This window comes from Berghia stephanieae, chromosome 4 (genome assembly GCF_034508935.2).
Source record: "Berghia stephanieae isolate SIO BIC M18660-M18661 chromosome 4, UCSD_Bste_1.3, whole genome shotgun sequence".
Taxonomy (NCBI): Eukaryota; Metazoa; Mollusca; class Gastropoda; order Nudibranchia; family Aeolidiidae; genus Berghia; species Berghia stephanieae.
Genome location: NC_088363.1, coordinates 49,097,692 through 49,122,817, shown reverse-complemented (window position 1 = coordinate 49,122,817; position 25,126 = coordinate 49,097,692). Strand labels below are relative to the sequence as shown.

Here is a 25,126-nt window from a genome sequence, read left to right as displayed (position 1 = left end):
CCCATTTGAGTTGATGTATGGACGATCACCTCGCGGCCCGATCAATATAGTAGCCGACATTTGTAAAGGGAATGAGGAGGACAATAACGAAATTATGTTTGCTTACGAATATGTAAGAAACCTGAAATACAGAATAGAGGACACGTGTAAGCTAGCACAGGAATCCGTCACTAAAAAAGCAGAGAAATACAAGGAATACTCTGATCGCAAAAGCAAATCAAGAAAATTTGAGATTGGTGACAAAGTACTAATACTCTTACCCGATGACTCGAGTAAACTTTTAGCTACATGGAAAGGACCATTCAAAATAACAGCAGTAAAATCTAATGTTAATTACGAGATTAAAATTAACAACACAACAAAGACATTCCATGCAAATATGCTAAAAAGATATTTTGATAGAGACACAGTGTCGCAACCTATGTTTACTAATATCGAAGCTTCAAATGCAGGATTAATCATACCGTTGGTCATGGGACACAGACACCCGAGACAGAAAAACAAACAAAAATCGCACAATTGCAACCACCTAAGACAAAAAAAAAAAGAAGTACGCAAAGTACTTGGGCTCCTAAATTTTTACAGGAAATACATTTACAACTTCGCGCACATCGCGACACCGCTAACAAATCTGACAAAGAGTGGGTCACCGAACAAAATTGTTTGGACAGAAGCGTGTCAGAATAGCTTCAACCAATTAAAGGCATTACTCTGGTCAGAACCAATTCTTAAATTACCCGACATGTCAAAAGAATTTGTTGTAAGAACTGACGCGTCTGATAAGGGCATCGCAGGTGTACTATTACAGGAGCATGAGGGAACTCTAATGCCTTGCTTATATGCAAGCAGAAAATTATTGGACAGAGAATCACGATACTCTGTAATAGAGCGTGAAGGACTGGCCATCGTCTTTGCTTTAAAGACATTCAGCAGATATCTACTGCTAAAAGAGTTTGTGGTCGAAACGGACCATAAACCACTCACGTACATAAGAAATAACAAAATGAATAATAGTAGAGTACTAAGGTGGAGTCTATTTTTGCAAAATTACACTTTCAGTATCTCTCACATACCAGGCTGTGAAAATATTCACGCCGACCTACTTTCTCGATTAGTGTAATGACGTGAGAAGGGTATAACTTAACCTCTCATGCATACTGTTAGTTACCTCGAAAACTATGCCAAATCAGAACGCACAATTTCGATAATTTTATTTGTAAACATGATGACCCAACTTAATGTAACATTGAGTATTGTTTGGATATATATACCATACCCATTCATGATTTGGGAAATCTTCTCTTTATCTATTATTGTTATGAATTTTCACTCATTTATGATTAATAATTGAAATGTCAATATTCCATTTACATTTTCATTCATTTCATTCAGTAAATTACCTTCATATCATCGACTTAAATCATGCTTCATTGCCATCACTATTGTTTATCACAATGATTTGTAATCACATTGCCATCATGTTGTTCATCACAATGATTTGTAATCACAATCTTTCATTGTTATTGTCACCCATTCATATACCTACGTTAATATAAACATTTCCATGTCTAGTTAATAAATAATTTAATTGTAGCACAAATCATAACAATGGATTAATGCTAGAGTATCATGATAGTAAATTTACTTCCGTTTGTAAAATCTATCTTTCCCATGATGGTTAAAGAGTATATTTTAAACGTGGGTGGGGGATGTCACAGTAAAGGTTGTTCACAATTATCTTATTAAATTTTATTTTATTAAGAACTGAATTCATCTCACTCCAGTTATATTTCGGTAGGCTTAGATAAACTTTACCTTCTAATATTAGATCGTCTTTCCTTTTATAGCCTTCCCTCGAATTAATTTCTAATTAGTGAATACTTTTCGTTCTACATTCTGTCACGTAGCCACTTATTATAAAAGCTGATAGGTCTAACATTTGACACTCACTTCTCTTCACAATCTATGCCGGACGGCCAGTCGCTCTATTCCTTCTATATACTGTAAGATTTTTATCTTTTGGGACTTTGTAGATATTATATCTACACCATTAAGACGCCGGAGCTTTTAACTTTGATTGTATAATCTTCAAGGATCAAACCCGAGCCCGCTGTCAAAGGACTACATATTAACCCATTACCAATTGCCGGGAAGTGGAATTTTACGAGTCCGATCCTGTTATCAGAGGAATAGATCATCCAAGCCCATCAACTGTCTGGAAACGTAAACTTACGAACCTGACATATTATCATAAGTTACGTAAAATATTCATATCTCTATTTGTAACTACCACGATCACTGTTTATCTCTTTTAATTAAATTTCATCATTATTTTTATTTCATTGTAAACAAATCGTTAATTGTTTTTCATTTATAGTAATTAGTAAATTCTGGGGCCTCATTCTACATATATCTTTATGCATAGTCGAGTAGCTCTTTACTCACTTGAGACCATGACAGTAGTAGTATTAGTAGTAGTAGTAGGAAGAAAAAGAAGAAGAAGAAGAAGAAGAAGAAGAAGAAGAAACAAATACTGTCAACATATTTCAATAAGAATTACAAACTTTGTAAGTACATAACATCTACAAATTTACAAATCTAATAGACAAATTCAAAATAAATACATTTCATCAAGATTTGTAATTTGTCTCCTTCATTTTGTCAAATTTAATTTTGCAATGCAGAACACTTTGGGTTGGTTTCAGAATGTTTTCACGAAACAATGAAGCAATAACAGTTTGTGTTATAAGAATTATGAATAAAACAAATACAGTAGACTCACGCTTGAAACGATTAGATTGGGAAAGAACAAACGCATGTTTGTGGCCCAATTTTTGGTTCTTTATATTCCCTATTGAATTTATGAGTATTGAGATTTTAACATTTGATAATTTCACAACAAAGCTTGATAAATAGATTATATAAAGAACTTCTGATATAAAAAAGAACCTTCTGATGTAATGAACTTCTGATATAAAGAAATTACGATATTATGAAATTATGATATAAAGAAATTATGATATTATGATATAAAGAAATTATAATATTAAGAAATTATGATATAAAGAAATTACGCTCTAATAAGATTATGGTATAAAGAAATTATGGCATTAAGAAACTATGATGTTAAGAACTTCTGATATAAAAAAACTACTGATATCAAGCATGTCTGGTATAAGTAACTTCTGAAATATAGTACTTTTAATGTAAGAATGAACTTTTGATATAAAGATGCTTATATAAAGAATAATTTCTATAAAAATATTTGTGTGTGCGTGTGTGTGTGTGTGTGTGTGCGTGTGTGTGTGAGTGTGCGTGTGTGTGCCTGAAGTTTTCCTTAATATCTGTGCTCTACGGTAATTCAAAAATCACAAACCATAGAAAGACCGTTTTGGATTAATAAACAACAATGTAAAAATGACCCAGAACATTGAGATTGGTCACAGGTTTATCTTTAACACGAATTCCATCAACAACAAAATTAAACTTTGTCCACAAATCGACGTGCACGTATTTACAGGTCTGAAAATCCAGCACAATTATTTATTTTATTAAACACTGATGTATTGAATATTACGTTGGTTTGAGAGTATTTCTATTACAACAACGAGCCTTTGCCTATTTGGGTTATCAGATCTGTAAATAAGTACACGTCGCTATCAAGAGACCTTAATACATTAGTCAATAATATAAATGGTGTGACCCACCGCCTCTAAACGGTTTGTCGGTGTGATGTCGATGTTAAAAATAGATTTTATAGTTTATAAACCATGAAACATTATTTCTATACTGTCTTCTATTATTATAGACAGTGCGTTGATTTTTTTTTTGGATAATTGAATTTTGGCCAGAAAATTCGTTCCTCGACTATTGATCGATTAAAATGGCTCAAGCCTGGGAATTCCTTGAAATCTTCTCTGAAGTTCCAGGTTTGACAGTTCTGAGAAGATGAGGGTCATTTTAATTGATTGATACTTGAAGGGCAAGTTTTCCGGCCAAATTTTAAAAATGTTTTGGGGTTATTTCTTACAGTAAAGAAGAATCCAAAAACAAAACCCTACAAAATCTCACATTTTTAAATTAAAACTAACTTTTTACGCCTGGTTCGACAAGACATATAATCGTTTGGAGGCGATTGGTCACATATTGTAAATATTTAGACAGGTAACTATGGCAACACAATAACAAAGCATGTCTATCACAGATGATTGATTGGTTGATCACATTGTGTTGATGTATGAATCATTATGTCGGCAACGACAAGGATCTGAGTGGATAAAAATAATCGTCTATCTATTATGTCGTATTTATAGATTTAGACATTTCAGTTTTTCGAATTTATATGTTAGTAATTTCGAACAAGTTCTAAATGCCGCTGAATAAGACTTTGTGAGTTCGTATAGGGTTAAACAGTCGTGACGTCACTTCCCTCGTAATGACGCATAGTAACTGGTTCTAAACTATCGGAACAATGGTGGACGTCATTATCTCCATCACCGCCCTTATGAAATAGTTCTCCAACAAGCATAAAAGTGTATCCAGAGGAGAAAGACTTTATAAATTTGATCATGTTTTGACTTTTATACATTCCGATCACGTGACTTGTGAAAAAGTTCTAGCCATCATGAAAGATAAAAAGGACTGATTTTCTTTGTTTAGAACCAAGCTGCTGGTTTCTGGGCGGACGTGACATCAGACAATTGAATCCTATTGGGAAATGAGTTCTTAATTCCAAATGCAGGAGTACAACAATCTTATGATTATACCCCTCCAATGGCCATACCTACATTATTTCTTATCGAAATGTTTTCTTTTGTTTCTTTTTGTACAACAATTGGTTGTAGAATTTAACGCTATGACATTAGGGATTATCATTGTCATCACGATTTCATTACGCGTTAAAATCAATCTTTAGTAAAATCTGGATATGACTCAGAGGTCCTAACGGTTTCAATCGAAATTTTGGTTATGTTTCATTTAAATTTTCTGTTGTTTTTTTTACACCTGCACACCCATTAATGATTAGGTTACTGGGTCAGATGGAAAATACTTTGCTATGGACTAGCGTCCTATCCAGTGGATGGCAAGCAATTACAACTGTTCGTTTATTGATACATGAACCATACTAAACCTCGGCTTAGTGTGCCCAGAAATGATAATGTATATTATATTTCAAAAGTAAACAAATATTGGATGGCAATGAGGACAGAAAGACATTGGGTAGGAACAAGCTGTTATCATTTACATTATTTATTATGATATTAACCAGTTAAATGCCATACTTCAGTAAGACGCATATATTTAAAAATTTGACCAGAAAACTCGTCCTTCAAATATCGAGCGATTTAAATGACCCTTACCTTGAAAAAAAAAACCTCTCATACCTGGGACCTGCGGGGTCCCAGGTTTGAGAGGGGTTTTTTCCCAGATAGGGGTCATTTAAATCGATCGATTTTTGAGGGACAAGTTTTCTGGCCAAATTTTGAATAGAAAAGACGTGTCTTTCTGGATTACGCAGTTAACGGGTTGAACAATATTGTACAGGGTCAACGTGTAATTAAGTGGGGATCTGATAGCCTGAATTATCATGGGATCATTGTTGTAATGGAAAATCTCTCAAACCAAGGAAGAAAAAAAGTGTCCATTACAACAGAGTTAAAACAAACCCATAAATGTGCTCGGCTATCAGACCTGCAAATATGTGACGTAGTACAGGGTGTTTGACAACATTTTTTTTTCGCCTGTTGTTTACACAGACGTAATACAGTATGACGCGTTAGATGACATCGATATGACTGCAATACTTATAGGACAAAATACAATCCAAAGATTGACCAGTCGCAAGATTGAAGCTGTGATGATTGTGGTTGTCAACACATCTTTAATTATGTGATACCTTTGAAAAGTTCGAATAATAATAATATTACAGTTACATTAATATTATCTTGTTCAATGTAAGGATAAACACCAGCCTACTTTTAGGTAAAAAAGGTGACAAGGTTAAGAAAAATTAGTATTGGCTGGGGTAGCGTGGCTCAGCGGTGCGGTCTTTGCTTCGTACTCAAAAGGCGCCGAGTTCAATCACCCGCCGCTACGTTGTGTGGCCTTGAGCAAGTCACCTCGCGCTAGGTCACTTTGCGGCGCTGCACTGCGGCGGGTGCTTGGGGTTATTCTAGTCTTCCCTTGGGATAGACTCTAAAGACAAATTACTCCGTTGGGGTGAATAAAGGGAATGTATGTATTTTATTTAGTTATTTGTTACATTTTATGATTTATTTATTTATTTATTTATCTATTTATAAATCATAAAAAATAACATTCCATATAATGCATTATGATGACAGTTAAGACAGTACAGGCGTCCAATGGGGAAAACAATTTGACCAGAAAACTCATTCTTCAAATTTCGATCGATTAAATAAAAAACTTGAGCTTTTATATAGAGCAATATCCACTAAACGTGCTCAACAATCCTATATTGCGCCTATGGTTCTTTTTAAATCACTCTCTGTACATTCCACATTCATGTAAATAGGATGGTATAGTGAATCAGATAAAGCTGCCAAGGCCCCAAAGAGGATAAAATAGGATTAAAGCTTGTCTCCAACAAATCACATTTAAAAACTGTGAGCTTTTATATAGCGCAATATCCACAAAACGTGCTCAAAGCACTTTACAAAGGGTCCATGACCAACAGCAACACGTAACATGTAGAACGAGACATGACGCATGTTTGGCGATATTATATTTTTTCCGGACAGAGACAACGCTGTTAACGGTCAGGTACTCATTTTACACCTGAGTACGATGAGAGAATGTGAGTAAAGAGCCTTTTCCAATGACTCAACTTAGCGCCGACCGAGGCTCGAACCCAGGACCTTCCGATCTGAAAATGACCCCATATGTTGTGTCAAAATATTTCAAACCTGGGACTTAAATGAAGTCCTCTAGGAAGTCCCAGGTTTGAAAGTTCTTGAAAAGATGAGGGTCATTTTAATCGATTGATATTTGAGGGACGAGTTTTATGGCCAATTTTTTAAAAGTATGTCTTTCCTCGAATGTATTCATGCATTTCATTGAAAGAATGAATGAAAACAGGAATGGATACATTTGATAAGACAAATAAATGAATAATTTAATAGGTGAATTAATTGATAAATAGATAAATATTGATATATAGAGAACTGCCGTGGATACTCATGCTTAAAGTGCTCGAAATATTTTATTTATTCTCCCAGAAGTCCTCATGGAACCGAATGTCCATTTCATACAGTGCAAGTCGTCTATTTGGTATCCTACTTGTACTAACAATACAATACTTACAATATTCGTTACGGCTTGTAGCTAGGTATTCATTCACACCTGAGTCAAGTAGGGTAATGAGTGTACGTGCATTACCTAAGGACACAACGTCGGAATTAGATTTTACTATCCGCATTCACTGCCACTGCCATTCATCCGGCCATGACCACCCTTGATATTGCTTGACTTTTGTAGCAAGATGAGACACCCTGCAGCTGATCCATCGAGTCAAACAAATTAAATACACTAATTAAATAAATAAATGAATACGTGGATATTTAAACAAATACATTAAGTATATAAATAAATAAAAAGCTTACGTGTAGTTAAATAGATTATTGAACATTACTAGATAATCATAAATAAACTGATATGAATAACAATAATTCAATAATATAAATAAATAACAATATTAGAAATTAAAATGAATAAACACATTAATTCAATATATATAAATAAATGAATACAATACTTAGGTAAATAAATAAATATTGGTAAATTGATCAATTGATACAGAGCAATTCCACGGATTCTCCGTGCTCAAAGTGCTTACAATGTTTCATCTATTTCCTCAGCAAGCCAAAAATGGAACCGAAATTTCATTTTATACATTACAGGTCGCCCTTTTGGCGCCCTTTTCCACTAGCAGCAAGGTATCTTATACTAAAACCAGCAGTGACTAGCAATCTTATAATATTGTGCTTATAGCCAGATACTCATTCACATCTACATCGAGTGAGGTAATTTCTGTCAAGTGCCTTCCAAACACAAGTCTATGTGGTCTTGTGGTATGATACTCGCTTTCGGATCGGATGGTCCTGGGTTCGAGCCTGGCTCGGCGCATAGTTGAGTCCTTGGAGAAGGCTCTTTACTCACAATCTCTCACCGTACTCAGGTGTAAAATGAGTACCTGGCCGTTAGCAGGCGCCATGCCTCGTCCTATATGTTAAATGTTGCTGTTGGCCAGGGACCCCTTGTAAATCGATTTGAGCACATTTAGTGGATATTGCACTAAATAAAAGCTCAATTTTTTCTAAAAACACAAGTCACAGTGAATACTACGCTCCTAGAAGCTGTTGACTGTTTTCATTAATTCTCCCACTGGAATCAAATTTTCATTCCATACAGACAAAGATGCCTGTCAGGTGACCTTTTTCTACTAATTCTTAAAATATTCATCACATTCTATTGCCACAGTATTATTTTACACTCGTGTGGCTATGTGGCCTTGTTGTATGACACTCGCCTTCGGACCAGAAGGTCCAAAGTTCGAGTTCCGCTCTCAGCGGCTTATTTGTTGACTCCTTGGAAAAGTCTCTTTACTCACATTCTCTCGGAGTACTCAGGTGTAAAATGAGTAGTTGGGCGTTAACAGCATTGTCTCTGTCGGGAGAAAAATGTAACATTGTCTAACAGACGTCATGTCCCGCATACATCTTCCGTGTTGCTGTCAGCTTGGGAGTCTTTGCAAAGCACTTTGAGCACGTTTAGTGGACATTGCTCTATATAAATATTCAATGGGTTTGTTTTTTCTTACAACTGGGTATAAAGACGAGTATGGTACAATTCAGACGGAGAGGAAGGAAAGACAACTGGTAATGAGTTGTTGGGCACGTGGCTCTGTGACGTCATGTAGTTTTGATTCTGTTGAAGACTGCTCGATTCGGATTGAAGCAAGAACAACTCTCGAGACGCTAGAATCGCTTCGCGGATCTCTTGTCTCACCGTCGATACGAGCTCTTCTTTCAATTGGTCGATCTCCGATTGGTGGAGTCCAGTATTGTTGTTGTTGTTGATATTATTATTGTTGGTGTTATGATTGCTGTTGTCATGGAGATTCTCAACAACCCCGGATGTTGTGGCGTGTTTGGTTATCGGTCGGAAATAGACTGCCGTGTTGTGAGGAGGAATGGAGCTGGTGTTGTTGTTGTTGATGGTATTGGCTGAAGAATTGGCATAATCCTGAAACATATGATGGTATTACCATGCATAATGCAATAATTGGGAATGGATTTTAAGAGTCAGTGTCAGATAAAATTAGTGATTGTGAGTAGTTGCTCAGTTTTTACGCCCTGTGCCCTTAGCTCACTGAGGCGGTGGGTGCCGATCGGTTTTAGCTTGGTTATTTTTGTCAATTTTTCTAGATTTCTTTGTTCTTCTAACACTACTTTTTTAAGATATTATTATCATTAATGATTTAGATGATAATGATGTAATGTCGAAAATAATATTTACTTTATGAAAATATTTGGTAAGCCCATATCTTAAACGTAAGCTTTTATATAGCGCAATATCCACTAAACGTGCTAAAAGCGCTTTACAAAGGGTCCCTGACCAACAGCAACATGTACCATATAGAACGAGGCATAACGCCTGTAAGGCGATATTTCAATTTTTTTCCTACAGGGACAGCGCTGTTAACGGCCAGGTACTCATTTTACACCTAAGCAAGGTGAGAAAATGTGGGTTAAGATTCTTTTCCAAGGACTCAACTATGCACCGAGCGAGGCTCGGACCCAGGACCTTCCGATCTTAAAGCGAGTGTCATATCACTAGACCACATAGCCGCTCATATCTGCTTTGGCGGTCCCGATAACTGAGTCGGTAAAGTACTCACTTCAAAAAGGAATTGAGATCAATCCTGGGTGAACAACCCCCCCCCCTCCTCCTCCCCTGGTCCACCCAGCAGTGAGTGAGCAGTTGGTTGTGTTAGAACTGGTGGAAAAGTACTTTGCGATAGAAAAGCGTCCTGTCCTAAAGGTAGCGAGCCATTGTTGCTGTCTGTGCTATAGAAACCGGGATAAACTTCGACTCTATGGAACTAGTGCAGAAGGGCCTACTTGAAATTTCAAATATTCGTAGTTTCCAAGGGAAAAAAGGAAAAGTCACTATAAATAGCTTTAGAAATATAGACTCTAAGAAGAAAAACTTTCCTTTTCAACAAGATGTATTGAGTCTAAGAGACATATGCAGTTCTGTAGCTAGAGCCAAAAATTCGTATTTCTACGAATACATATATGCAGGTCTGACAGTTATGGGCCTAGTTTTACATTGTTATAATGGACAATATTTTGCGTCATTTTATTTTTTTATATTTCCATTACAATAATGAGCGCACGAGGAATTGCGTTATCAGACCTGCAAATAAGTTCACGTCGATCAACACGATTTAACGCCAGATGCCAAAACGGGTTTTTAAGTGTTATACGACCTGGCAAGTGTGATTTTTGTGTTCGCCACTTTAAGAGACCAAACTATTCATACTCCTCTATTAACCATACACACTATACACTGAACATACTGCGCAATAGTTTTCACTATTCTACCGTTCTCTGAAGAAAAAAAAAACACGTATATAAAATTTTTCATGAAGAAGGGTTTTGAATCGACACGTTCCATTTTCGGTATTTTGTTCTGTTTTTTCCTTTTCTTTTTTTCTATTGGCATCTAAATTTAAAATATTGATTTTTGTACATTGAACTCACATACCGCGTACATTGAATATACCTCAGTGGTCATGATTATGTACAGTTGGATTAAGTGAACTGTCAAATTCGACTTCTGAAAAGAACTTACACCAACAACTTCCGGATGAAAATAATCCCTATTGCCGTTTCCGCCTCGTGACGTTGGCCAATGGGAGGGTGAGGAAAAGTTCCCGTTCAAGGGTGAAACGGATGCCAGTTCAGGAGTCAAGGTCGAAATGGTGTCGTGAAGGTCTTTCCTTAGGGTGGTCATCTGGGATTTGGTTCTCTGCATCTCGCTCTGGCGGTCTTCACGAAGTTCGTACCTAATGAAAAGACAGTTAATTGAAATTACAGTCAAAGATGTGGCGGGGGGGGGGAGGGATAGCTGAGTTGGTAGAATAATCACATCAAATGCAAACGGTCCGAGATCAATTCCGGGTAAAATCAAGATTTTTGTTCTGATCCTACTCACCTGTCCACCCAGTAGTGATTGGATAACTGGTTTGTCAGATCTGGCGGAAAGTACTTTGTGATAAACTAGCTTCCTATTTATAGGGTAGCAAGCTATTGCTATCGTCCATTTTACGTCAGAGAAACTATAATAATTCTCAGGCTTCATAGGCCTAAAGTCTTTGTGCGGCTATGTGGTCTAGTGGTATGACACTCGCTTTCGGATCGGAAGGTCCTGGGTTCGAGCCTCGCTCGACGCATAGTTGAGTCCTTGGAAAAGACTCTTTACTCACATTCTCTCACCGTACTCAGGTGTAAAATGAGTACCTGGCCGTTAACAGCGTTGTCTTTGTCCGAAAAATTGTAATATCGCCTAACAGGCGTCATGTCTCGTCCTACATGTTAAATGTTGCTGTTGACCAGGGACCCCTTGTAAAGCGTTTTGAGCACGTTAAGTGGATATTGCGCTATATAAAAGCTCAATTGAAGGACTACTACAGTCAACGCCGGTTAGAACGAAAGTTGAGCAATTTGTTAGGGTGTAAACACACAATACCTCCTGTAGGATGATTGGAATTAGAAAACAAAGTAAGGGAAATAACTCAATTAGAAGGACTGCAGTTGCCTATTATTGTTGGTTTGTTTCGCCTTTGATATGAAGATAGGCAATAGTGTATGTTAATAGTACATAAAAATTCATTCTGAGAAGAGTAGGGTTTTGACACCTTGAATGTGAAGATCATAAACGTAACTCTTGTCAAGTAACTTTTTTTCACCTTCGCATTTAAATTTTAGAAGTAAAGTTATGTGGAGATATGAGCTTTTTAAATGTTTTCAAACGAGACAAACTTACGTTCGGAATTATATTTTGTTGAACCAATTTTTTAGACCTTATAGATAATTCTGTTTTTATTGGTTATATTGATAAGACACGATGTTATATTACCGATATCCTTTTCCTAATACTCTTCAACAGTCGTAACGTCACTGCCTTCCTAATGACGCATGGTAACTTAGTAACACTGGCTCTAAACTATCGGAACAATGGCGGACGCCCGTATGAAATATTTCCCCGGCGAGCATAAAAGCGTATCCAGAGGAAAAAACCCATAAATTTGATCATGTTTTGACTTTTACACATTCTGATCACAAGGCATATGAAAAGTTCTAGCCAGCATGAAGAATCAAAAGTCATGATTTTCTTTGTTTAGAACCAAGATGGCCGCCGTTGCCTGGCGGCGTGACATCAGACTACTGAATCTAATTGTCAAAAAGTAATTTGTTCATTGCTATTAAACATTCTATTGTTTATACCGTTTTCATTCGGAGCCTTTCCATTTTCACATTTTCGTTCGTATTTATTCAAAATAATTAATTTTGCATTGAATTCATACAACACATTCAAAATTCAAAATACGGAATGTCAGTTATTTTGTAAAGGGAAGTTTAACATTAACTTTAAAACATGGATGATTCTGACTCGTTGATTGACCGTATCATATTGGTGATTATTCGCTCAGTTGGTATAGCACTCGATTCATACGCAAAGGGACCAAGATCGATCCGTGTGTAGCAGAGATTTTCTTTCTGACCCCCCCCCCCCCCGCCCCCTTTTCCACTTAGCACTGAATGGGTAGCTGGGTCTGTTAGAACTTGGTGGAAAGTAATTTGCGATAAACCAGCGTCCTATCAAAAGGACTACAAGCAAATGTGTTTCACTCAATACATATCGGAATAAATTCCGGTTTCATGGGATGGTGATGATGATAATGATGATGATGATAATGATGATGATGATAACGAAGACGACGATATCGCACACAAAATCGAACCTGAGACTGGATATGTCCTGTTTAATCTCCAACAAGTCATCTTCATTGACCCCATCCTGCCTGTGTTGTTTCTTGGTTTGGTGGATATAACGACAAATCAATCGACGCATCACCTCCTGTAACGAACCGATACCAAATTGTCATTTATCTTATCTAACATTATAATGTTATCTTGGTTGATATAATGACATATCAGCCGACGTATCAATTCTTGTAACGGACAGATAGAAAATTGTCATTTATCTTATCTAACATTATTATGTTATATTGGTGGATATAACGACGTGTTGTAGTGTAACGTATTGTAACGGGCAGATACCAAATTGTCATTTATCTTATCTAACATTATTATGTTATATTGGTGGATATAACGACGTGTTGTAGTGTAACGTATTGTAACGGACAGATAGAAAATTGTCATTTATCTTATCTAACATTATTATGTTATATTGGTGGATATAACGACGTGTTGTAGTGTAACGTATTGTAACGGGCAGATACCAAATTGTCATTTATCTTATCTAACATTATGATGTTACAAGAGAACTATCCACATATTTTACCTGATATTGTTGATTTTTATCTGGGGGTGGCAATGGAGTGGGTTCAAGGTCATTTACATAGCCACTGGCGATAACACGCTGAAATGTACAAAGTATAGTTAGTCATTGAGACGAAAAGATGACCAAACCGTTATAACGTCTTATTATTAGTCTATATTGAATTCGTTGTACATAGATTGTTTTAGCTATTAGAAAAATGTAAACTCAACCAGAGTGCAAACGTGAAAGATACATTTTTATAAAGATGTGTATTTCATGATTTTTATAGATTACAGTTAACATTTTATATTCAAATATGATGAGAAAAAGGTAAACTTCAGTAATATCATATTTGAAATAGCCTTTCGTAAAAAGTGTCAGTGTTAAAATAGCTTGCCATAAATTTGTCATATTTGAAACAGCTTGTCGTAAAGTATGTTAGATTTGAAGTAGCCAAGGTTTAAAACAGTCTGATTTAAAAGAGTGTCCTTAAAAAATCCTTGGTGTAAAAAGTGCCAGATTCCATAGAAACCAACATCATAATGTGAAAAAATATATAGATAGAAAATCTAACTCACACGTGTTAAAACAATACAAAACAAATGACGTTTCAATCTTTGACCTTCTTCAAAGGACAGGCAATCAAAACACGCAAAATATGATGAGGAAAAAAATCCCAATTTTTTATATAATGAATTTTAATTTGGGTCACATCCTTCCTTCTCAAAACGGTACAATGTCTGAGTGAATTACATGTCAAAGGTTGATTTTTAAGTTAAACTGACAAGCAATGCTAAATTTTAGTTTTTGCGACTGTAAAACGTATAAAGGTAGGCTCTATCCGAGTCTTTTCACTGTAATGTTCAAAGTATTGGCATTTAAATCACCCCTATATATTATAGCACCGTTTTGAGGCGGCGGATCACACATTTATCTCGTTATATTTTCTCTGGTTTGCTTAAGCACCCTTAGTTTTTATTCCAATGTGATAAATATAAGGCTGTCCAAGTACTCACATTATTGTTATTGTTGTGCATATCTCCACTCTCTTGTGTCTGTGGGATGAATAAAGACAGAAGGAAACATTCAGTTAGCCATTGATTGCAATATAGATAGTATGAAGTTGACGTCACTCAGGTCTTTGTTATCGCTTTTTGCCATCCGCTTTTATGAATAATTCTCACTAAACTGTATTAACCAGACTATAAACGCTCAAGGTTATACACAGTTTTGTGTGTTGGTCCGTTATACTTCCGGATGGCAATGTTGTGAGCTTCTTAACCAAGCGCATTCTATCTATATAACTTTTTGGAGTGCTGTCTGCCATAGTCTTTACTCTCCGCTTACCAACCGTTTTCCGGATTTTCCCGAAACGTCATACCTATCCAACATAAACTAAATTCTTGTTTTTTAAACAACTCAAAAGGAATAAGGGGGGGGGGGGGCGAAGTGGCCGATTGGTTAAGGTATAAGACTGTGACCCGGAAGGTCCCGGGTTCGAGACCCGCTTCTGGCACTTTCGTATTTTTTTCCTTGGGCAAGATCATTAACCCCCAATTTGCTCACTTGGACAACACTTTTGACTACTCGTCTTCCAAATATCGATCAATTGAAATGACCCACGTCTTGTCAAATAATCTCAAACCTGGGACCGATATTGTAAAAGTGTTCATACAAAAAAGGCACTGTGAAGGCGACTGTTTACTGTATGAAATGGAAGTATTGCTCCGTATGGCCTGCTGGGGAAATAAAGGAAACTTTGTGAATCGCATTGAGCATGGTAAATCCGTGGAAATATGCCACTTAATGATGATCATATTCATTTTATTAAAATTCTATTGACTGGTGAATGACCTACCTTGAATATATCGTTGGGAGTCCCATTCATGGTAACCTTGGAATTCTGTCATTAAATAAAAATATAACTTCGGCATTAGTTTTGTTGCTCTTGTTTTTATTGGGAAAAGGGTAATTATTAGCCCCGTAAAGCAGGGATTAATCCAGGTTTCTATCTAATGCAGTCCTTCAGAGCCATTAGGCCCATGGAGCCGGAGTTTATCCCCGTTTCTATAGCGTGAAACAGAGAATAGCAATTGCTTGCTATCCTTTGTATAGGACGCTAGTCTATCGCAAAGTACTTTCCGCCAAATCTAACAGACTCAGCTACCCATTCACTGCTGGGTGGACAGAGGGGTCAGAAAAAAATCTCAACTGCACCCGGAATCGATCTCGGTCCCTTTGGGTGTGAAGAGAGTGCTCTACCAACTGAGCTACCGGGGCCCTTTATCCAGGTTTCAGTACAGTTAAATTGATAGTAGTAAGTGCATACTACCATTTAAATAGGAACTGATCTGAATATTCAAAAGTGCCTTCTGTTAGATCAAGCTCGCACCCAGCTAATCCATCGCCGCTGAGTTGACAGAAGAGTCAGAACGAAGACTATTCTGAGCAGCAGGCCAGACCATGGGAGTCATTTTTGGCTTCACAAGAGTGTGATTATCATATTATCTTAGCGCCAAGAGCTTCATTGTTGAGGATACCGTGCCCTCTATTATTATTATTATTATTATTATTATTATTATTATTATTATTATTATTATTATTATTATTAATACTATTATTATTATTCTATCTCACAATTGCTTGTCTAAAAATAGATTTACCTGATTGGGTGTTCCGTGTTGAGTTTGACGATGAGTCTGCCTCACTTTGTACATTTGCTTGCCACCCTTTCTACAGTTTTGGACTGTGTCTCTGACCCAGGCCACGAAGTAGAAGATGGACTTTGGACTGACTATCAGGTTGAACGGGGTGGGTAAGGTGGACCCTTCATCAAAATAGCCCATCCACAGCTTGGAACGGGCAAACTTCCATTCCATGTCCGCGTGGTTCTGTAAATCAGTCAGAAATGTATTTGGTGAGAGAGAATATGTGGCAACTCGTCTCAAAACAGTATTATGTCGGGATGAATCTGACCCCAAAAAGTGAATTTAGAATCAAAACGACAAAAAAAATATGAAGTTTATGGGTTTTTTCAAATTATAACCAATATAAATTAATCCCAAGTTTCATTGTGACCTCTATCAGTAGTACTCCAATCATCAGAATATACTTACTTACTTACTATCTATCCAGTGTCGTCCTCATTGACGTTGGCTGCCCGCACTCTGCGATGACAAATGTCTGCCCATTCCTCCCGTCTGTTGACGGTATCGTATAACTCTCTTCCATTCTATGATATATTTTTTATGTAACTAGGCTTAGGTCTTCCTCTTCTTCGTTTGCCCTCCATTTTCCCCTGTGCCACACCTTTCATAATTGTGCATGGGTTTCGGCATCTGTGGCAGAAAATACTGAGTTTTCTCCCTTTTGATGACAAATAGTAGTTCTGGCATGACTTCCAGCTTTTCCAATATCCTGTTATTTGTTCTTCTTTCCCTCCAGCTTATCCTCATCATCGTTCTGTAAAACCACATTTCAGCAGAGTTTATACGTTTCATTTCTTTGTTCTTGAAGAATGCACAGTTTCTTTAATTCTTTCTTTACGAATGCCATGAGGCTCATTAAGCCTTTCAGAAAAAAATTCATAACGCTCCAACTACTCACCTCAATGTCCTGAAAAGAGGATGACATCATTGCAATCAGCATATTTAAGAGTACAATGACAGCCATTGCGTGGTACGCCATGAACAGCAACTCTCCCACCGTGTCCGTAAAGCTTTGAGAACTGTGGATTTCTAACTTGCTGGGCGGGACTAGGCTGAACATGGACCAGAACAAGGTGGCGTAACTCGAAAATAACCTGAAAACAGGGGAGATAATATTGTAACTTGAATATATACTAAATTACACACATAAGTGAAGCGCTCAATGAAAATAGGCTATGTGGTCTAATAGTTTGACACTCGCCTTCAGACCGGAAGGTGTAAGTTTGAGTCCAACTCTGAGTGGCTCATCGTTGAATCCTTGGAAAAGATCCTATACTCACATTCTCTCACCGCCCTCAGGTGTACAATTATTACTTGGCCGCTAACAGCGTTCTCTCTGTTTGAAAAAAAAACTTTGTATTGCCGTCTAACAGGCGTCATGTCTTGTCCTACATGTTTAGTGTTGCTGTTGGTTAAGGACCTCTTGCAAAGCGCTTTGATCAAGTTCAGTGGATATTGCCCTTTATAAATGTTCCAGCTTATTTCTGTTTTTTAATGATCCACATGTCGCATTGGAAATTAAGGTTATTGGTATGGTTTGAAATGGACACTTCTCTACATTTTGTCGTTTATTTCATGAAACAAATGTTTTAAATTGTCTGAGTTATGGCCATTTGAATTACAAATTCTGCAGAAAAGTGGTTTTGATAAGTTTACTGAATGTCATTTCAACGTTTAAAATGTCCTGTGAAAAAAACATTAGATTAGATCTATAGCGTTTCATCATTAATGTGCAATTTTCCTTTAAAATGGTGTGGAACTATTCAGAAATGAACAAATTATCATATCATTGAATTAAGGTTTTCTAAAAAGTTGTCTTCAACTCACGTAAAGAAGAGATCCTCTTGTAAATGATCCCCGTCCCTATGGTAGTACCAGTACAACTGATTCAGACCACAGGCAAAGGAGGACAGCACCAGGAAAAAGATGAACAGAAACTTGGCGATGTCGATAAACATGCAACCCAGGGATATCTGTAGAGGTCCTAGATGCTGATTCGCCTGTTTGAGAATGAAATTAAAATTCAAAACAAAGTTGAAAAATACTGAATAAAAAAGAAAATTGTACCTACATTTATTGTGACCCATTGTATTGGTAATTTATTTGCTAAAACTGATTTCATGATCCAAAATTTGTAAACCTGTGGGTATAAAACATTTCCAGACAAAGAAGAGGGGAATATCCAATAAAAAGGAAAAACACCCCGAAACATCTTACTGCCTCGAATTTGGATCAAAGCTCGGAATACCTGATTACCGGATTTTGGGATGGGTTTTACTCGTATCTCTCTCTCTCTCTCTCTCTCTCTCTCTCTCTCTCTCTCTCTCTCTCTCTTTCTTTCTTTCTTTCTTTCTTTCTTTCTTTCTGTCTATCGATCTATTTATTTCTGCTTTGTCTGACACTGTATCATACACACCTCTTCAGATATTAATCTTACACCATTACCTGCTCTCTAATGTGTTATTTTGATGTAATCCACAACATGAAACTTGGTTAATTTTTATTTTTTTTTATTAAAGAGCACCGACGTAGTTTCCAAAAGTGATAGAAAATAACATTTCTGTTCGCTTTTAATATAATTTTATTTTTTGACAGTTGGTTTGCCCGGACATAATACCGTTTAGAAGTGATATTCACACTTGAGAAATCTTTTCATCATATATACCGACAGACTGACAAAATGAGTGTTGATGTTGATGAGTATTTATATTTATATTTCTAAGCACCTCAAAAACTAGCATTCCGATTGGTTTCTATCCAATAAAGCAGCTTATGTCTTACTGTTCGTTAATGAACAAAATTAAAATCCGGGATGGATTAACTCCAGTTATATAATGTGTCTTAAGACTTTTGGATCTTGAAATCACTTCCGTAAAATTTGGGAAATGCGAAATGCTCCAGGTTTTATTTTGTTTAGCTTGTTTGTTTGATTTTGTATTGTTTTTGTTTCGTTTTATTTTATTTTCAGTAATCATTATTTTTTGGGGAGAAGGGAGGAAGGTTTGTCTTAAGACTACTCGAACATCGATGTGCTTTACCGTTGCTTCTCGCGTCTTCAGTCCTCCCATACAAGGCAGAGTCTTAGAGTTTTCCTTCTTCAATATCGTGGCTTGATTTGAACTCGGTCCTTTACTTCAAAAATCTTAACTATCTACGTCTGTTTCACAGAAGGAGTCCTTCAGAATCATTTGGCCCATGGAGCTAAAGTTTTTCACGGTTTCCATCGCTTGACGCGGACAATAGTAATTGCTTTCTTTCCAGACCCAGTTACCCAACCAATGCTAGGTAAACATGGAGGCCAAAAAGATCACGGGATCGATCTCGGTCCCTTTGCACGTGAAGAATATGCTCTACCAACTGAGCTATCGGGACCCCCTGTTTCACAGAACGAAAAAGAATAATGATAGAATGCTTACTGACCTGAAAGAGGTAAATGATTCTTGCAAAGCTGAAGACGTTGGCCACAGCAAAGAGTCCCTCGGCGATGAGCGTTGGATCGTTCTGAGGCCAGTCTTTACGCAATATCTCTCGCTCTCCATAGCAACCTGACTCGATCTGGAAATAGAATAAAATTGTTATTAATATCGAATTTACAGTTCATCCCTTTCCCTGCCAACAGAAGACACTCGAAGATACTCGACTTTAATTTGGAAGAATACATTTTATATTCCCTATTGCCAAAACATGGAACAGCTTGAAATTTCCAACTAATGAAGCTAAAGATATTCTGATGAATTATAAAAAAGCGCATGTTGCTTTAAAATACAGATTATACGACTTAGCATTCGTATTATACGTCAATAATAAGAATGGATGTTTAGTTTTCATATTTGTTTTGTCTCTTGTTTTTGTTTTCTTTTTTCTTTGGTGGGTGGGTTAAATTTTCTTCTATGCTTTTATTTGTTTCTCCCTTTTTATTATATTTATCTCAAAAATTATGCAGTGTGTGGTGTATAATTTATTGTTGCTTATGTTTAAGGGCATTCAAGGAACACGTGATCCATTAAACAGCCTTATTATTGATATGATATATGATGATATGATACAATGTGATATTATAAGAGGAGGAAAATCGTCACATATATTATGATACAACAAGCATCTTTCCATATTTCTTTCATTCATCAAACATTTTGAAGATAAACCATTGTTAAAGCCAGTAAAAGTGAACATCGTATGTATTAATATATTATGGAGATAGCTTTTCTGAACAAAATCATAAATAGCATATATCGTCTTGAATGGGTATGACTATGTGATCTTGTGGTATGACAATCGCCTTCGAATCGGATTGGAAGGTCCTGGGTTCGAGCCTCGCTCGGTGCATAGTTGAGTCCTTGGAAAAGGCTCTTTACTTACATTATCTCACCGTACTCAGGTGTAAAAAAATGAGTACCTGGCCTTTAACAGCATTGTCTCTGTCGAAAAAAAATGTAATATCGCCTAACAGACGTCATATCTCGTTCTATATGTTACGTGTTGCTGATGGTCAGGACCCCTTGTAAAGCGCTTTGAGCACGTTTAATGGATATTGCGCTCTATAAATGCCCTAGTTTTTCGGGGGGGGGGGTGTTGTATTCCTCCCGACATAATACCGTTTGGGGACGGTGGGTCGCATATTACGATTGTTTCGTGTGTGGAGTGTTACGAAAATGACGTGATGAATACATCATTTGATCCCAGTGATCTTTTATAGCGTGTTAGTTTGATTAGCCATTGTTAGTTAATTCAAATAGTGACAGGATTACACAGGGCTACTTTCATTATCTCATTGTATCAGTTGTGGAATTTGAACATATGAAGAAAGTCATACAATTGACACTTAGATAACCACGTCTCGGAGAGTCGTCATAATGTAAACAATGGCAGTGATTAGTCAAAATAGCGAACGACGTTGATTTTAATGTCAATGGTGTCTGTCTAAGTAAAATACCCACTGTACTACCGCTTGATCTAAGATAGTATGCGCTTGGCTAAGAAGTTCATAACATTGCCATCCAGAAGTATAACGGACCAACACACAAACTATGTGTAACCATGAACTTCTATAGTCTGGATAATACAGTTTAGTGAGAATCACTCACAAACGCGGATGGCAAAATACAATAACAAAGGCGTGAGTGACGTCATCTTCATTCTATCTATAGAGAACCAACACAGAAAACTGTGTGTAAATTTTAACTTTTATAACATGATCGAGAAAATCGTCTGATAACTAGTCACCCACCTGGTGGTATAAAAACAATAACAATGATCAGAGAGACAGGTCGATAAAATTCACGTTATTGTTTATATAAACCAATGATGTTTGTCCGATCACGTGTGAAGGTGTGTCACAAATTCCAAGTTTTGATTGGTGAAAAATCCACTGGTTAATTAATCTGCCAATTCGTGAAAAAAAATTGAATATGCTGATTCTTTTGTTTGCAAAGTAGTAGTCCTTCAGAGCCATAAGCCCGCGTCCATGAAACCGGAGTTTATTCCGGTTTCTATATCATAAAATGGATAATCACAATTACTTGCTATCCTTTGGATAAGACGCTTAAGACGATTGTGTGTGTATGTGTGTGTGCGTGTGTGTGTGTGTGTTATTCTCTTTCTGTATAAAGGTAAATTTGGACACCATCTCAATTAAAGGGCGGCCTTTTTCCAGAACAATAAGGTTACAGAACTCCCTGTCCGGCAACTTGAAAAATTCTGACAGCTATGAAGGGAGGCCTTCCAAAAGCTCCTCGCGCTAGCATTTCTTTCAGTTTATATTTTCACCGTGGGTCTTTTGTCATGCATTTATTTATTCAATTTGTCAATGTATGGTAACATTTTAAATTCTTTAGAACAAACCTTGATAGATTAGTGAAAGTTTAAACTTTCCTAATACGACCATTGTTTTGGTTTTCCGCCGCAATTTTATTTTGTAAAGTATTGAAAGCAGTACTAGGTTTTTGAGATGGATTGAATTGGATAGGATTGATTTTGTCTATCACTGAATCATTTACAACAGTTCAGATTCTTACCGTGAATAAATATGCGGATTATATTTCTCAACCACGTCATCTTCAACCTTCTGAACTTACAAAGGTCAGTCAGGTTGGATAATCACATGATAAAATTCAGCCAATTTCCCGATAATTTCACGTGTATTTCAGGGTTGCAGATTCATTTTATTTACAAAAAATGTCAAATAGCTCAAAGGAAAATGCCAACTTTTACAAGCATCACTTTTTGTGCTAAAATGGGCTTGGGAATGGAATATAATTATTAATTATCTAATCCCGTCGCCATGATTAGTGTCTCGATTTAATAAAAGTTTCACATCGCTGCGACAGTTTAAGGATATATGATTAATTGATCTATAAAATTGATGAAATTAAATGATTTCGAAAATAAAAATGTCCTTGAAAATGCCAAATGGCAAATCCACTTTTTGCATGCTAAACGGCTTTTTTTTTTTAAACGCAAGATTTTAAAAGAATTTGGCAATAAAGCACTACATTGGCACTTATGGATAGTTTGCGTCCTGTTGCCACTCAAAGCTTACAGTAACAAGTGGCCAAATAGTCATATTTACCTATCAAACTACAATTCCTTTACGTCCATGATTTACCTGGAAAAAAGCCACTAGCCTGAGAGAGAATGTTGCCAGGTATAGGGACAACATGATAAAATCCAGCCAATTCCACCATTGTCGAACATACGTCTTTAGTCCTTCCTCCCACAGCTGTTTGCACTCAGCCCAAACAAAACCTTCAGGATAAGAATAAATGGAAAAAAATAGACAATTGCAGATATGAAGTTTTAGAGTTATTTAATTGTTAGTCTGTAAACGGAGTTCATTCATTTTAGTCTCCTGTTCATGAATAACAAGTGAGTGTGTCAAAGACACTTAGGGTTAACCCACACCAGAGACTGACTCCCACGACCCAGCACTACCGTCCTCTGCCGTCTTCCGTATAAAGACGTAGGGCATGGACAAAATACTAAGAATAAAGAGAAGAGCCGGTTGACCTACCCATACCAAGCTCGAAAAATAAAACGGCAGAGGACGTCGGGTGCTTGGTATGGGTAGGTCTAGCGGATCTTCTCTTTATTCTTAGTATTTTGTCTGAGCCCGATGTCTTTATCCGGAAGACGGCAGAGGACGGCAGTACCGGGTCGTCGAAGTCAGTCTCCGGTGTGGGTTAGCCCTTACATTTTCTGTAATCTACTCACAACAGACACATGAAACATACCAACAAACAAAACTACGTATAACCTAAAGCGTTTATATTAATATTCAAACATTTATTTAGTGAGAACTGATCATCCAAAGGTGTTCTAAAAACAATAACAAAGAAGCTCCGTGTATTGTTTCAATGACTTTGTTGGTCTAGATAGTATGCAGATGATTGTTTTTGCCATCCGCGTTTGTGAGTTGTTCTCACTAAACTGTATTAACCAGACTATAAAAGTTCATGGTTACACAGAGTTTGTGTGTCGGTCCGTTATACTTCCGGATGGCAATGTTGTGAACTCCTTGGCCAAGCGCATTCTATCTATAGGTAGGAAACTGAAAGAAATTTTAATTCCGAGATAAAAAGTTGGCGTTCGATTACTGTTCGGTTCGGCAACCAAAAACGCGTGAGTTACACTCACTCTGCAATGATAAAACAAGAGACCGACTGCGAGGAAAAGTCAAGTGGAGGGCAAGACGGGCCTGAGAGAAAAATGAGTGCAGTCAATTTGCAGCCAACATATATATATATATATATATATATATATATATTATATATATATATATATATATATATATATATATATTTTTATATATATATATATATATATATATAGTATCATCAAATTTAAAGTTAACGTGTTAAAGGACGGGGTTCTGAATAGGTATGTATGAACAATGCCAACAAAACAGAAAAAGAACATAACGATAAAGCAAAACCATCCCACAAAAATAACCTGTTTTCACTAGGGATCGAAATTCAGGTCTGCGGTTTGATCCCCATTTGAGGCAGGCTAATTTCTTTGTGGGGGGGGGGGGGAGGATGATTTTCTTCTTGTATCCTTCTTCCTGCTTTGTCTGGCACAGTTTCATACACAACTTTTCAGATGTTTGCCTTACGCCAGTGCCTGCTCCATTATTTGTTACTAAGATTTTGACAAATGAAATAAACACAATTTGTAAGGAAAACTATCATTTTCCTAAATCTCTTTGTATTGAAATCTATGATAAAACAATGATTGGTGATTATAATATTATTATAGCGGGTAACATCCAGGCCACTCTCACATAGTGTTCTCTCTCTCTCTCTCTCTCTCTCTGTCTCTCTCTCTCTCTCTCTCTCTCTCTCTTTCTTTCTCTCTTTCTTTCTCTCTTTCTTTCTCTCTCTTCTCGCTCTCTCTCTCCCTCTCTCTCTCTCACAAACATACACACACACACACTTAAACAGATTCTATCTCTCTATCTCGTTCTCTCTGTTATCTCTCTCCTCCTTCTGTCTCTCTCTCTCTCTCTCTCTCTCTCTCTCTCTCTCTCTCTCTCTCTCTCTTAATTTTTTTTCCTAGTTTCGTCACTCTCTCTCTATTTATTTCTCTATTTATTTCTATCTTCTCTCTCTCTCTCTCTCTCTCTCTCTCTCTCTCTCTCTCTCTATCTATCTATCTATCTATATATATCTCTCCCTCTCTCTATTACACATACACACGGTGTGTGAGACCATGTGAACGTTTCTTTGAGTATATGTAAGTGTGTATATTATGTTTCTGTGTGCATTGTGTCTCTGTTTGTGTTGTGTGTTTATGTGTGTTCTATGTACGAGTGTGTTTCTCTATGTGTA

The 25,126-nt window shown here is 36.8% G+C and overlaps 1 protein-coding gene across 1 annotated transcript in view; it reads right to left on the bottom strand.

Moving 5' to 3' along the window:
- Positions 1–8,662: 8,662 nt before the first annotated feature.
- LOC144970746 (transient-receptor-potential-like protein) overlaps positions 8,663–25,126 on the bottom strand; it is a 49,524-nt gene continuing 33,060 nt past the window's right edge. The window contains exons 9-19 of the mRNA XM_078910732.1: positions 22,906–23,045; positions 19,722–19,856; positions 18,129–18,301; positions 17,200–17,395; positions 16,257–16,484; positions 15,452–15,496; positions 14,610–14,648; positions 13,615–13,692; positions 13,052–13,167; positions 10,879–11,092; positions 8,663–9,264 (exon numbers count right to left, since the gene is read on the bottom strand). Coding sequence (XP_078766858.1) covers positions 8,836–9,264; positions 10,879–11,092; positions 13,052–13,167; positions 13,615–13,692; positions 14,610–14,648; positions 15,452–15,496; positions 16,257–16,484; positions 17,200–17,395; positions 18,129–18,301; positions 19,722–19,856; positions 22,906–23,045 — 1,793 coding nt within the window. The 3' untranslated portion in view covers positions 8,663–8,835. The remainder of the gene's footprint in view (positions 9,265–10,878; positions 11,093–13,051; positions 13,168–13,614; positions 13,693–14,609; positions 14,649–15,451; positions 15,497–16,256; positions 16,485–17,199; positions 17,396–18,128; positions 18,302–19,721; positions 19,857–22,905; positions 23,046–25,126) is intronic.